We start from the raw sequence: 14,578 nt of genomic DNA on the forward strand, positions 1-14,578 counted from the left end.
TTCTTTTTTTTTTTTTTTTTTTGTTAGAAATAATCCCTTCCCTTTGAAATGCTCTCCTGGACAGCTTTAAAAATAGAAAAAGTTCTTACATGCCCAGATAGTTTCAAGAAAAGATGCTTCTTTGAAGGTAACTAGCTGAATATATAGCAGCTTTATGATCCTATTAAAATCAGTGAGAATGTTTGCTTTTAAAAAAGCATTCTTCTTTTGCTTAGCCTTAGTAGTTGATCATATTAATTTAGTTTCATAAATGTATTCAATGCCTTTTATGTGTTAGGCACTGTTCTAGGTGCTTGGGATACATAAGTAAAGGCAGAGATTCCTGCCCTTGTGGACTTTATATTCATTCATCAAAAACTGCATAATTATTATATGTTTAGTATGTGCCTGGTTTATGTGTGACTTTTTGAATAATCAGATATTTGTTCCTAGTGCAGAATTCAGCATGTGTCATACTAGTTGCCTATTTCCAAATCTCCTGATAGCTGCAGTTAGTGTTGTATTAAAGCAGTGGCCATATGTAGTTATATTTTTTGTTAGAAATATTGAAACAATGATTATTTATGTAGTTTGGATTATTTCTGTTTTATTAACATTATTTCTATTTCTACAGTTTGAATTCTCTCTGGTCATAGATATATACTATATATTTGGCTTAATATCCATTAGAATCTCTTAAATACTGTATCATTACCAGAATAATCAGTAAAATAAGGCTAGTAATCATGTAGTGTTAGGAATGACCTAGCTCTTTTTAAGTGTCAGTCTGTAAAGATAAATAGTGTCTAGGTTTTTAAGAGAGGGGAGAAGAATTTTTTTCTGTTATGGCTGGCCAAACAGATGGCTGAAGGTCAGCTAGAAACATTGAACATTGGTTGAGTTGGATAATATGGTGAAATGTGTGTTAGAGACTGTTGAATATTAACTTTAATTTGTGTGTATGCATGTGTAGGAAGAGATACTCCAGATTCAAAATCTTATATAAATCATTGTACAGAGTAATTTGAGCCAAAATAACATATAATTAAACTGTTTGTCCTCATTTTGCTTGCAGTGTTGGAAATAGCAGGATGAGCAGGTCATTGCAGATGTTGTACAGTAACTAGGACTGGTGGCAGTGGAGATAGAAGTGTGTTACAAGTGTGTGGATTTTGGAGAGATTAGAAAAATAAAATGCATTAGACTTCTTGATGGATTAGTAATGGATCACGTGGCAGACAGTAATGTCAACAATAACTCCTAGGTTTCTAATTTGGATGAATTGTGACAGACACTGAGACAGGATATCCTGTAAAAGAGCCAGGTTTAGGGAGAAAGAATATGAGTTCTAATTTGGGCATGTTGATTTCTGGAGCTCAGAATACATGGGCATGGGTGGTAAAGTCCAGAGACGAGAGTGAAGAGAATTAGGTCACTGAGGGAGAGTGGAGAGAGAGAGCTTAAAACACTTAAGAAGCTAACAGGGGAGAAGCAATCAGCAGTGGGGTTTCTGAGGAAGGAAAAAGAGAATGCTTTGTCATTGAAGCCAAGGGAAACAAAGTGGTCAACAGTGAAATGATTGGAAAAATGTCCCTTGAATTTAGCAGCGTGGAGAGAAATCATCTATTACTTAAGTGAAAACTTTCTAGGAGAAAGAGACAAGCCATGTTGAGCTGAATTGGGGAATAAATGCAGAGGGAAGACATAGGGATAGTGAGTATACAGCACCTCTTTTGAGAAATGTGATGCCCAAGATAGGTGTCAATATGGTATCTAGAGTGCTGTGAGGGGCTGAATGAAGGTTTCTTTTACATGGAAGTTATTTATTGGAGTTTTAATTGCTGTAGATACACAGTGATGACTTTGATCTCTATATAACATGTAACGTGTAATATATTTAATTACTTTGAATTCCTCTTGTATGATGTTATACATTGTGGGACGCATAAATCAGAGTATTTTCCATTTAATTTCATAGGAAATGAGCTTGACCATTTGCACACTGTTGTTTTTAGTGAACAGAGTTTTTCTTTTTACACTAACAATACAGAAACTCTGCTGTTCTCACACCACATATGTTTTTCCTATTCAAAAGTGTTATCAGGACCAAATAATAAATTACAAAAAAAGATCCTTTTATGACTGATCCAGGCTCTCGTGGTGCGGTATTCTTTTGCTAATCTTAAATTTAGCTGGATAGCGAAGAAGTGGCAGCTGGAAGGACGTCTAGGTGTCACATAGTTTAATCAGGTGTAGGTCTCCTCAAGAATGATTAATACTCTTTCTACTTGAAATACTTTATGGCATATATGTAGCTATGGTGTTTTTCCAAATTAACTAAATTTATATTTTAATTTGAGTCCATGAGAGAAATTAAAATACTTGAAATGACTTTTGTGTGTGTATGTGTATGATTATAAAAGAATTCAAGATTGTTGTAAATATTTCAAACAGCACAGGAAAATAAAAGGAATACTTTTTATTACATAGATATTTTGGAGTTTGTTCTTCCATATTTTTTTCCTATGCATGTCAAAAGCAGGTTTCAAAATAGTATGTGTTAGGGAGAGAGTGTGAGAGAGAGAATGTGTATTTAAAAGAATACCATATATACTATTTTGAAACCTGCTTTTTTCACTTAGCTCGCATAATTATGTTCTTTAATGGTGCAATAGCATGTTAAATCATATAAGCTCTGCCTCCTTTTACTTTGTCTTGCTTTAAGCCTTGACAGTATGGTCAGTTCTCTAACTCAACAATATACACGTTTTCCTTGAAGAGGCTGAAAGAAAGCAGAATGGATATAAATTTGATAGTTTATTAAAAATATCACTGAGCTGAGATGAGTTTACTCAAACTTTTGAGTTATGGAAGTTATTACAGTTTTCCCAAGATAGGATTATGAGAGAATGAGGAAAGCATGGAACATATTTTCAGATGAAGGGCATGCCAAAACTGAGGTCTGGGCTGGAGTTGGAAGAATGTGTAAAGATAGAGAAGTAGGTAAAGTAGATGGGAGGCCAATTTTAGAAAATAGCCATAATTGTTTCTATGACTTTTTAGGCTTAAAACTTGAAACCAGAGGCTGGGATGATATTAGACCAAACCAGACTACATCATTAAGGTTTGGAGTTTGGATGGTTACAGTAGGATCAGCTCTAAGACATCAAAAGTGAGGAGCAAATACAAGAAGAGATAAAATCAGAGCAAAAAGTTGTAGACCATAGCTCCAGGTTCAAGCTAGGCATAGACTGGGAACTACAGTTCAGTTTCTTGTTCAGCTGGGCAGAGGATCATAGTAGCATACCTACTGTGTGATCATTGACTTCGTGACAAGAGATATTTGTTCCAATTCTAAACACCCTTGGGAATGGGTAAGGCTGACAAGTGTATGTTGCTGGTAATTTGGTTAGGTTGTGTAAGTTTTGTCAGAAAGGGCCAGGTCCTTTCTGTAGGGTGCACTTTGGGCCAGGATGCAGGGGTGCAGTCAAGGTGTGATAGGCCTCTGATTCGCTTTCAGCATCCCTTGCCCCCAACCCTTGCCGTAAACACGCCATTAGCTAGCTTGCCGTACGTTCATCTCAGTGGATTCAGGTGGCTCTTTTTAATGCCTTGAAATGCTGCCTAGAAATACATAGTTAACGCATTCATTATTATGAATAAGTTCATAGGATGATTAAAACAAGTAAATGAGAGGAAGGAAAAACCTTTCTTGTGGGTGGAATAACATGGTTTGTCAATAAAGAAGATATGATCAAGGAAGAAGAGTTGAAGATACCACTGAACTTAAATGCTAATATTATTATTTCATGCCCCATCCTCCACTTTTCTCCTGATCCAGGCTTACACCTTTAAAGAAACTCATTAATATACTTTCCATAACAGCAGCAGTTCACATTGGTGAAGGGAGTATGAATGGTTTATTTTCTTGTTTTCTCAGGCACAATAACCTTGGTGCACGACCGAAAGGGCTGTCCACTCTGGTGAAGAGTGGTGTTCCTGAAGCATTGAGAGCAGAGGTATGGCAGTTATTAGCAGGCTGCCATGACAACCGGGCAATGCTGGATAGGTACCGACTTCTCATCACAAAGGTAGGAGAGCTTTTCATATTATTCTTATGGGACAATGTATTAAGTAAATCCTGCTTTCATAGCTGCAGTAAGTCATAAATGCTTTGAACGTCTTTAAAAACTGTATTGGTGTTGTTCAGTGAATAGCTCTGCCTTTTGTTTTGAACACTTGTTGGAGAGCGTTAAACAATGCACTGTAGTCGTCTGTGAACACTTTATGCCTTGGCTGTCATTTTTCGTTCGAGTGACTTTATAATAACTATTTACTAAATTGAAATATCCTTATATCTCAAGTATTTTCAGTTAACCTTTCTTATGGTATGAGATTTATATACAGCTGTACACAGTATAATTATATGCTAGTATAATTTTAAAATCAACTTAAAATGAAATTGTAAGGCCTTCTGTACCTGTGTAACTTTATACTTAAATGATGTGGATAGTTTGCCCAGATCCTTATTCTGTCAGGAGCCTCTGGTTCCAATGTAAATTCCTTTGCTTATGTCCAAAAAAATAGATAGATGAGTGGTTTAAAACGATGGCTGTCACAGGGTGTTACATATAAAGATTGCTTAAAAAAATACTAATCTATCCTTCAAGCAAAAATTAATGTTATGATAATGGATGACAAAGTGACTGCTTTTGGGAATAAATTCATGTTATAGAGAAGGACATTTGAAACATTAGGCAATTTAAACATCACTGAGTTTGTGACTGAAAGTTACATGCATGCCTTATTATAAAACTCTTACCATTTTCTTACTTTAAAACCTGCAATTAGAAATTTCAGACATGTTTAAAACTTGTGCAAATAGTTGTAGAAAATTTGAGACTAATTGTTACAACACAGTCTGAAAATGCAACACATTCTGATTTATTCTTAAGAATACTTTGAGAAAATGAGTAATCTCCAGCCAGATTTCAACAAAATGATTGTTGGGTGGGACTGAAACAAATGATGCACCTCTGCTTGGATCCATGGCTCTTTGTAAGTCTTTTTCAGATATGATCATGATTAAAATCATGAATCAAAAAACTAATTTCAAGAAGTTTTCAAATTGTCATTTCATAAAGTGCTAAACAAACATATTAAAAAACACTCATATTGAATGATTCTATTTATATGAAATGTGTAGAGTAGACAAATCTGTAGAGACAGAAAATAGACTAATGATTGCCAGGAGCTCGGGGAGGGAGGAAGTGGGAGAGGCTGCTAACAAGTATGGGGTTGCTCTTTTGGGGTGATGGAAGTATTCTTGAATTAGTGGTGATGGTTACACAACACTGTGAATATACTAAAAACCACTGAATTGTACACTATAAAATGGTGAATTTTATCTTATGTGAAGTTTATCTCAATTGAAAAAATATACAAACTAAAAAAATTTTAAATGACTCATATTTGTTACTTAATAGTATTTTTGTAGCATTTTTGTGAAGTGAAAGTTTTTTTCATTCTTTTTATCGTTTTTACATTCTGTCTACATGTCTATGCTTATTCATATTAATACAGTAGCATCTGTGCATAATACAAATAAATAATAAAATACATATACCTATATTGGAAGTTTATGCTCAGACATTTTTATTGACCAAGGTATCTGAGCAAAAATGTCCAGAGACCATAACTTTTGGCATCAGATAATTTTTTCATATAATTAACAAACTGTGTACTATTTTTTTTTTTTTTGTATTGGGGTATAGTCAGTTTACAATGTTGTGTCAAACTATGTACTTTTAATGGCTGTTCATGGGGTAGCAGCTACTGCTCTATCCCTTCCTACACTATGAGGCTTTGTTGATTCATACCTTTCAAGATTTCAAACTTTGTGAGAAAAATAAAAATAGTCTCCCACAATATTATTTATAAGCCCCTGACAACACAGTACACACACACACACACACACACACAGACATACACACATATACATGTGATAAAAGCTTTGCCATGTATACCAAGCACCGGGGTAGTTTTGAATATACAATTTGCGGGGAAAAGTTTAAGATCAAGGGAGAGAATGACAGAAAAAATGTTTTCATTGAATACAGTATCCCCAGACTCCTTTCACTCTGTGCTTTTGTTCAAGCTCTCAAGTCATAACATTTCTGTGAGAGGAAGTACAATGGTATATTTAATTTCATTGTCTTCCTTGATTCATAACCAAGATAATAAAAATAAGACGAATAATGTCAGTATTTTAAAGATGATTGTGTTCTTTCTCTGTGCTTTTGGGTGGATATGAGACAGCAAGTGTTTGTGGTGTATGTGGTGAATGTCTATAAGCTTAACCAGCCACTCAGTAGAAAGAACATGTACACCCAGAGGATTTTCCATAAGAGGTGCCTGCATATTTGGTATTTTCTGGTCATGGTTCAGCAGCTAGTAGTGCCCCCCTTTGGTCCAGTTAATTTTTCCTCTCTTATTAAAGGAATGGCAAGATTTCAGGGTCAGTTAATGAAATAGTTCAGCTTGATCAAACAGACTTGCTTTATAAAAATCCTACCAAAGACATCGGATTCCATAGGGAAGAAGGAATATGAAGTATTTCTAGAAAACCTACTTAAGATTTGGCTTCTGTGAAAAAGTAGTCTGTTTATCACTTAATCCTGTAGTAGCAGTGCTCAAGTCCACAGTTTGAAGCAACAACTCACGTTCTGAAGCAGTCTTTTCAGGTGAGGTGGCATACAGCCAGCAGGCTGCATCCAGCCTCGAATATGCTTTGTGTAATCTGCAGTACAGAACGTTAAAAAAGAGCATACATTTCTGACTCAAGTTTGTGCTTTCTGTTTTGTCATAGACTTACTGCTTTTTATTATTTACTCTCTGTTCTTCATACATTGTAATACCTGTCCAGCTCTCAAATATATTTGATTTTGTGACTCCATAATATTAGCATATGGACCGTTGCCTCGGGGGTGGGACCTGTCACAGCGTGGTTTTAGCTGATTAATGTCTACTTCACCAGCAGACTCTAAACTCCTGGGGAGCAAGGACCACAACTATTTTACTTTGTGGGATACCCTGTGTCTGTTATAGGGCCTGGCATATACTGGATGATCAAGACAATTTGGTTTTGTCCCTCTGAAGAGGGATTTGATATCGTTTGTTGACTTATTTATAGTCATTTATTTTTTTTTTTTAAACCCCTAAACTATAAGCCTTACATTGTGTTGTGAGTAAAGCTGGTAAAGTATAAGCACACTGTCTTTTTCCCAGGAATTTTATCATCTAGTTGGGGAGAGCTATAAGCAGTGGGTTAATTTGAGCAGCAGGTTCTGATGTGCTTGCCTGTGTTGTTTTTTTTTGCCAGGGAGTAGGTAGGAGCCACTCAGAATTACTGGCATAGAGAGTTTTATAATGACTAGTTGGGGATGTAGATTGAGTCATCCTGAATCTTAGTAGGTCAAGGCTAGAGAGTAATGCTGAACAGGGAAGAGGGCCGGGGTTACAGTGTGGAATAGTCACACGCTCAGGTCTTGTTGTTTTTGTAGTGTAATCGACAGAAAATACAATTTTGCAAATCTTTTTGACTGATAGGAAAAGACTATAGGGACAAAAGGTTTAAAGAGGATGAAAAGCTCTAGACTAGATTCAGGTGAAGATGACCCAGGACAGGGTCTGCAGACTATCTGGAGCTGAGGACCAAGCAGGATCATCCAGAAGAGCTGTTGCATTTAAATCATGGAGAAGTTATGTTGACCCCACCGCCAGCATCCAGGAGGCTTTTGGGTACAACTTGCCCTGGTAAAAGTGGTAGCTCCACTTCGGGAGGAAATGTTGGTGCTCACTATGGACCCTGGGCTCAGATTCCAGGCTCTGCTGATTCCTAGCTTGGGACCCTGGGCAAGTTCCTTAACAATCCTTAGTCTCAATTCTCTCATTTGTAAAATGGGCTTAATAATGCATACCTTACAGAATTGTCGTGAGGATTTAGTAAGATAATTCATGTGAGGTACTCGGAGCATGCCTAATATGTGGTAAGCACTCACTAGTGATACAGAATGAGGAACATTGTAAAGCAGTGTATGTTTCAATGTTAAATGAATGGCACAGAAAAGGACTGTAGGAAATACATTGTTTACTATGGGTTCTTGATGCCTGTGCAGATTTCAGGACATCCATTTGAGAAATAAAAAGAAGGAAAACAAGATATGTGTAACACCCTACTATTTACTTCTGCCACTACTACGTTCTTTAATTTATCAAACATTAAGACGTCTTCTGTGTTAGACACTATGCTAAGCACTAGAGATACCAAGGTGAGCAGCACTGGTATCCTGTGTGGTGGGAGTTTACAGTCCAATGGGGGAGGCATTCCGGAAAGCAGAGGAACGTGGTAACATGGCTGAGTGCTGGCCAGAGGTGTGAGCAAGCTGATAAGGCGGCACAGAGACTGAGGTCGCCCATTCTGCTCAGGAGCAAAGCCCAGGAGGATGTGTTTAGGCTGAGGCCATGCCATGCCCAAGACCCAGAGATGTGAAAGGTCCTGCCGTGGTCAGAGGCTGGGGGAAGTCCAGTATGGCCCATGAGGACACTCTAGACTGTAAACTCGAAGTCAGCAAGGATTGTGTCTGGATTTTTCTCACCGCTGCACTCTTAGCACGCAACCCTAGGACTGCCCTCTAGTAAATGCTAGAAAATGCTTACTGAGAGAACTGGTGGGTGTGTGATGGGCATCACATCTAGCACTTTCATATGCCCTTTCCATGTGAACCTGAACAGCTTCAGTGGTGTAATTCCCATTTTCACCATCAGTGAAATAGGTTCAGAGAGATTAAGAAACACACAGTTACAGAGTTAGTAAATCCATAAAGTAGAAAATTCTAAGTTCTTTATTGCTTATCATTGAAATTTCTGATGTTATTTCTATTAAATTAGCATTCTTCCCAATATTGAGGTCATCTGAAGGGACAATGGAAGGATTGTGACCTTGCTGCCCCATAGAGGGAAAACAAGCAGAATATAAAGCCTAAATCCTCTAAATTGAGGATTAAATCCTAATTGCTGGCTTGAGGAGCCACTGAGTAATGATCACATTTTCACACATGAGCCTTATGACATCAGGGAGATTGTGTATGTTTTAGGGCAACCTGAATTTTATATAGCTTTACAGAACTGTACGTGTAAGTTCAGTAATTACATGGCATGTGTATTATAGTTTATCAAGTCTGCTGATCACTACTTATATAACACAGCAAATATCAGATTATAGTTTTTTTTTTTTGTAGAAGTAATCTAATTTATAACATTCATACTTTATGCTTTGTTAAAATTAAAACAAGTTCTTAATTGATAAGCCATTTCTTTCTACCACTCGAACTTGGTTTTTTCCCAGACAGATCTTCTTTTCAAGAAGTATGCACGTGCGCGCGCGGGCACGCACACACACACGCACACACACGCACACACACACAGAGTTTCTTTTTAAAGGATTTCAGTTCTAGTTCAGTTCGGCCTGGATTTAAGTCTCACCCTTCTCATGTATTATCTTGTGATTTTGAAAACTTATCTCAACTTTGTAAGCCTCAGTTTCATCATTTGTAAAGCAGGGATAATAATCCTACCTACTGGAATTGTGGGAATTAAATAAAATGACAAAGTGCTTGGCATCTAGTAAGTAGTCAAGATACGAATATGTGATAATAGTAATAATGGATATTGGTGTTAGTGTATATTTCTACTTTAATGTGTTGGACAACTTGTCACATAATTTTCACAAGAGCACATGATGTAAACAGCAGCTGATGGAATTGAGAAGTAATCTTTTTAGAAATATGAAGTGTTACATTTGTCTTTTTCTGTGTTTTTTTTTTCCTGGCTAGTAAATATCATGGCACCCTAAAACGTGACTAGTGATTATCTGAATTATCGTTTTAGTGATTACGCATATTCAACTGTATCATAAAGTCAAATGATCTTCTCTAAAAACCACTCCTAATGACTGCCAATATAATCAAGACTGCAAGGCAGGTATTAATCTCATTCACTTATCAACTCACTCATTCACTCAGTAACTCTTTATTGAGCATCTTTTATGGGCCAGGCTCTGTGTGGTTTCTAGGCCTTTGCAGATAAAAAGGGCTCACAACCTTGAGGAGCATGGCCCAGGGAAAGCCAGGCCTGTACACAGATAGGTCAAGTATATTATGATTCAGGTTATAATAGGCATCTTAATCAAATGTGTGGAATACAAAAGAGGTAGTGACAGCCCTGCTTGGGTGAACCAAGGAAGACCTCATGGGGAAGATGATACGTGAGGTGGGAATTAAATATGTCCGCGTAGGATCGGAGAAGGGAGTAGAACATAGGAGTAGCTTACGTAATGGTTCAGCTGCCACATAGTGACTTAGCTTGGCTTATCCTGGAAGCCTTAGGAAGTGAAGTCAGTGTGCTCCTTCCTTCCCTCACTCCCACCTCAGTCGGCCAGCTACATCACATCCACTGTCTGTGAGTCAGTGCTGGTCACCTTGTAAAATGGGAAGAGCGTTACTACAATTTTATTCTCATTAGAATAAGTATGTGAAGTGAAAAACCTCAGAAAACATGTCACATCAAAATGATATATTTAATTGGTCCCCTAGGGTTGATGTAATAGAATTTTAACAAGTAATAATATAGTGTCTATTCAGTAAATGTTTGAGTACCTGTTATGTGCCAGGTACTGTGCTAGGATGGTAATGCATGTTAATTTTTAAAATCAGTGAACTGAAAAATACCATCTATCGATTAAATATGAAACAGTATAAACTTGCAAAGAAGAAGTCTAATTTGACCAAGTACAGAGAGAGCCTGGGCTCAAACCTCTATCAGCAAAAAGGGCAAAGTTGGAAGTATGACTTTGGTAGTTGGCTGCCAAAAATCCTTTTCGGAATATAAATAAAAAACAACGAGAGTGGCCTGTTTTAAGACTCTGCAAGTTCTCTGCTTTCTTGAGCATTGTATGGACACATAAAACTTCACTGTGTTTATTCTTGTCAGATTATTGGTATTGCTCAGAGTAAAGCCTGTCTTCTCTCTGTTCTCCCGAGTATTATTGTAGCAGATGGCTTTTAGTAAAACATGTAGCTAAAGGAAAATTTTTACTCTATTTTAGTGGAACGTACTGTAATTATAATTACTGGATATTCTCAAGAGGAAATGTTTAAATTGGTATTTTTCTTATGATCAAATAACATTGAGTGAGTAATTTAATTGAAAAGTCAAATTATGGTATCAGTTATATATATATTTAATTTGATAAGTTTTTCACAACTAAATTAAACTCTGTACATCATTTAGCCAGACAGGTATTTGCTTCTTTCTTTACATGGTTTATTTTTTTAAAAGTCAATGCAGTATCTTAGTCAAATAACACTCAACCCTAGTTTTGTTGAGAGGAAGGGCATTGCTTAATTACATGGCTGCTCTGTTCTCTGTCATCACCTTGTCTGCTTGTAGGAAATGAGCTTTTTGATAGAATGAGGTTATTCCTGCTGCGTCTGTACCATTGATGTTATGAAAGTCACAGACTCTTGTACTGGTATATTACTGGTGTAACCATAAAATTTATAAAAATTTCTCCAGAAAATTTATAGATCTTTAAAATTTATTAACCAAAAAAATAAGAGGGGCAAGGACACTGAAGAGTACTCAGTGTGTTGTAATGTAAATGCCTTAAACATGTAGATAAAGATAGAGGTCTTTATTAAAGGAAACTGAGAATCGTGAAAGAGATTCTTTAACAGGGAAGGGTATAGCTCAAGCGGTAGAATTCATGATTAGCTTGCGTGAGTTCCTGGGTTCAATCTCTAGTACCTCCTCTGAAAATAAACAGGCAAACCTAATTACCAACTCCCCCCTCCCCCTGCCAAAAAAAAAAAAAGAATTTTTTAAAAGAATGTACTTTTTATTTTCTCTTCTCTTGCGTAATAAAGGCAGTGGTTTCTTACTACATAATTATACCTTTGCTTATTGTTTTTTCACAGCATAACTTTAATCAAATTTTCTTGGTCCTCATGTCCTGAGGTCTTTCGTTTTCTATCATATCAATATTGACACCTGCATGTATAAAAACTACAGTTATATATGTGAGTCTGAGGCTAAAAGTTTTACCCCCAGCATCAATAAGTTTCTGTAAAAAATTTAAAATATATTCTTAATTATTTTCATGTACTTAAGTGATAATGTTCTGTTTCTAGTAATAAGTATTGTTTTTGTTATTCTTTAAACATAGTAAATAGTTTTGAGGTAAATTAAGGAAAGGATGACTTTCTAATGAATTAGAGTAGGTGTACACGGTTTTGAGGGAAGACTTTTGGGCTTGTTGAGCATAGATCAGGGGCGTAAAAGCTGTATTTACATCTAGACAGTTAAGGATAACAGGAAAGCTCTGATATTTTCAAGAACCCAGGATTATACTGTGACTCCTGGATCCCAATTTCATAATAACTTTGTTAGACTTATCTGCACATACTTAGGAGCATATGTGTGTTTTATTGGGTAATACGGTGTGATGAGTCTTCTCCAGGGCTTTGCTTTGCTTTGATTTACCTTTCCATTCACATTTATGTTTAGATATGTTTACCATTAATTAGCCTCAAGGTTAAAAAAAAAAAAGAATGAGGCAGCAGATACCTATGAGGCAGGCACCAAAAACCCTCCTTCCCAAACATATTACAGGATTCTGCTTGTGTTTTGGTGACATTTCTGTTGGGTAGTTTCTTGCTTGATTACTGCATGAATCTCTTGGCATCTTTTCTTTCTCTTTTTGTATCTCTTTGTAGTTTATATTTCTTTATCTCTCCATTGTGTCTTTCATTCTCTTCATTACCTACCTCCCTTTCTTAACTGCACATAATGTAGCTCTGAAAAAGTGGTTTTTATTATTTGTCGTTTTATATTTGCTAGGTGTCATGTTCCCTGTGAATTTCTCAGATTAGGCTGCTTCTTACTTGCGTGACTTTTAGTTGATTTTTAAACTGACAGTACAGTGGACTGTGTCATGGTAGAGCAGAGAAACTGTCATTTTGTTGTACTTGGTATCCCCAGAGCCTGGCATTAGCCCTTAATAAATATTTGTTGAATGACTATATGAATTAAATTCTATAGGTCAGTGTTCCATGACTGGGAAAAAAGTAGGGGTCAGTGGCATTATAAGTGAAGAACTGGATTAGAAGTTACGAATTTTTTTTTTAAATAGAACACTTCAAGTTATGGACCAGAGCTGATTAACTGAAGTCTCACTTTTTTCATCACATTTAATGAGTGGCTCTTAGGGACCAGACACAAGACTAGTCATTGAAAAGTTATCTTTTTAATTTATTCTTTTTTGTTGGAAGATAAATAATTACTTCTTTTGAGCTTATGGAGTTGATATGTAATTGATAATATGCACACATGGAGACCCCCAAATGTGGCAGGAGTATGTCTCCTATGGCAGACTCATCCTAGATCCTGCTTTTTCCATCAAATAGCAAAAAATAAACAAATGGAAAAAGAAGCAAAAGAACCACTGAGTAAATTTAAGGTTATTGTAGGCCTTAGAAAAATTCAGATTCTTTGTGAAATTTCTTGAACTTCTTCTAGAATGTGCTAGATAAATACCATGTTGGGGATATTATTGCTATAAAATGTTTTCAGATTTTAAAGCTTTATTCCATAAACTGGCTCTTGGTTTAATTAATATATCCATTCCATAGAGTGTTTCAAACTAAGTATTGTATTGAATTCAATATGTTACAATTTTAAAAGAATAGTTATACCATAATAACATATTATGATTCTTATTTGGTTCCTTTTTTTCTGTATTAAATCTTTACTTTTTCTAGCTTTACAATTAATTTTATCACTTATGCTTCTATTAAGCCTATAACAGGCTTTAATTTTTTACACACAAACATTTTTATTTCTAATGAATGATGAATAGACTAGGTAAAAGTTGCTCAAAACTTTTTTATTCCTGAATTGGAATATTATGGGAGAGCTTTACTTGTTACTACTGTCAGAATAATTCAATCACTTCTACCCTTTAAGAGGATGATCTCTGACATGTTTATAACAGCTACTTAATCTTTTAATAGATGAATGATTTTTTGAAGACAGCATCATGAAGCCTTTATCTTGATACCTGCAAAAAATGATGTGAAAAGGAGCAATTCCATTGAATGCTTTAAGCCTTCAGTTCTTATTTGAAAAAGTATAATTGTAATTTTTAATTGAAAGCTTATCTTAATTTTTCTACCCATCTGTCTAGTTGGTTCTTACGTACTCTAAGTAAGGTTCCTTCTTTTCATACAGATTATTTAATTGAAGTCTGAGGCTTTCTTACTTAACTTTCTAGGGACCTCAGATCTTTACTTTGAGAAGTTTTTTAAAGCTCAAGTATATGCAAAGATGATTTGGGTATGTTTATAAAATTTCTGTCCCGTTCAGTCCTCTAGAGTTTATCATGCAGTCAGAAGGGAAATTGATCTTTGTTATGTACTATTTAAAAATCAATATTTTCTGAGTAAATAAAACTGTAGCAGAACCTTAAATTAAGGAGATGAAG

General features: G+C 35.9%; 1 protein-coding gene across 5 annotated transcripts in view; it reads left to right on the forward strand.

Moving 5' to 3' along the window:
• The window catches only part of RABGAP1L (RAB GTPase activating protein 1 like), a 563,496-nt gene that overhangs the window by 145,765 nt on the left and 403,153 nt on the right, over positions 1-14,578 (forward strand). For all 5 annotated transcript variants that reach the window (XM_031435736.2, XM_064478006.1, XM_064478007.1 and 2 more), the window contains one exon: positions 3,920-4,070. In XM_031435736.2, coding sequence (XP_031291596.2) covers positions 3,920-4,070 — 151 coding nt within the window. The remainder of the gene's footprint in view (positions 1-3,919; positions 4,071-14,578) is intronic.

Source organism: Camelus dromedarius, chromosome 23 (genome assembly GCF_036321535.1).
Source record: "Camelus dromedarius isolate mCamDro1 chromosome 23, mCamDro1.pat, whole genome shotgun sequence".
Classification (NCBI taxonomy): Eukaryota; Metazoa; Chordata; class Mammalia; order Artiodactyla; family Camelidae; genus Camelus; species Camelus dromedarius.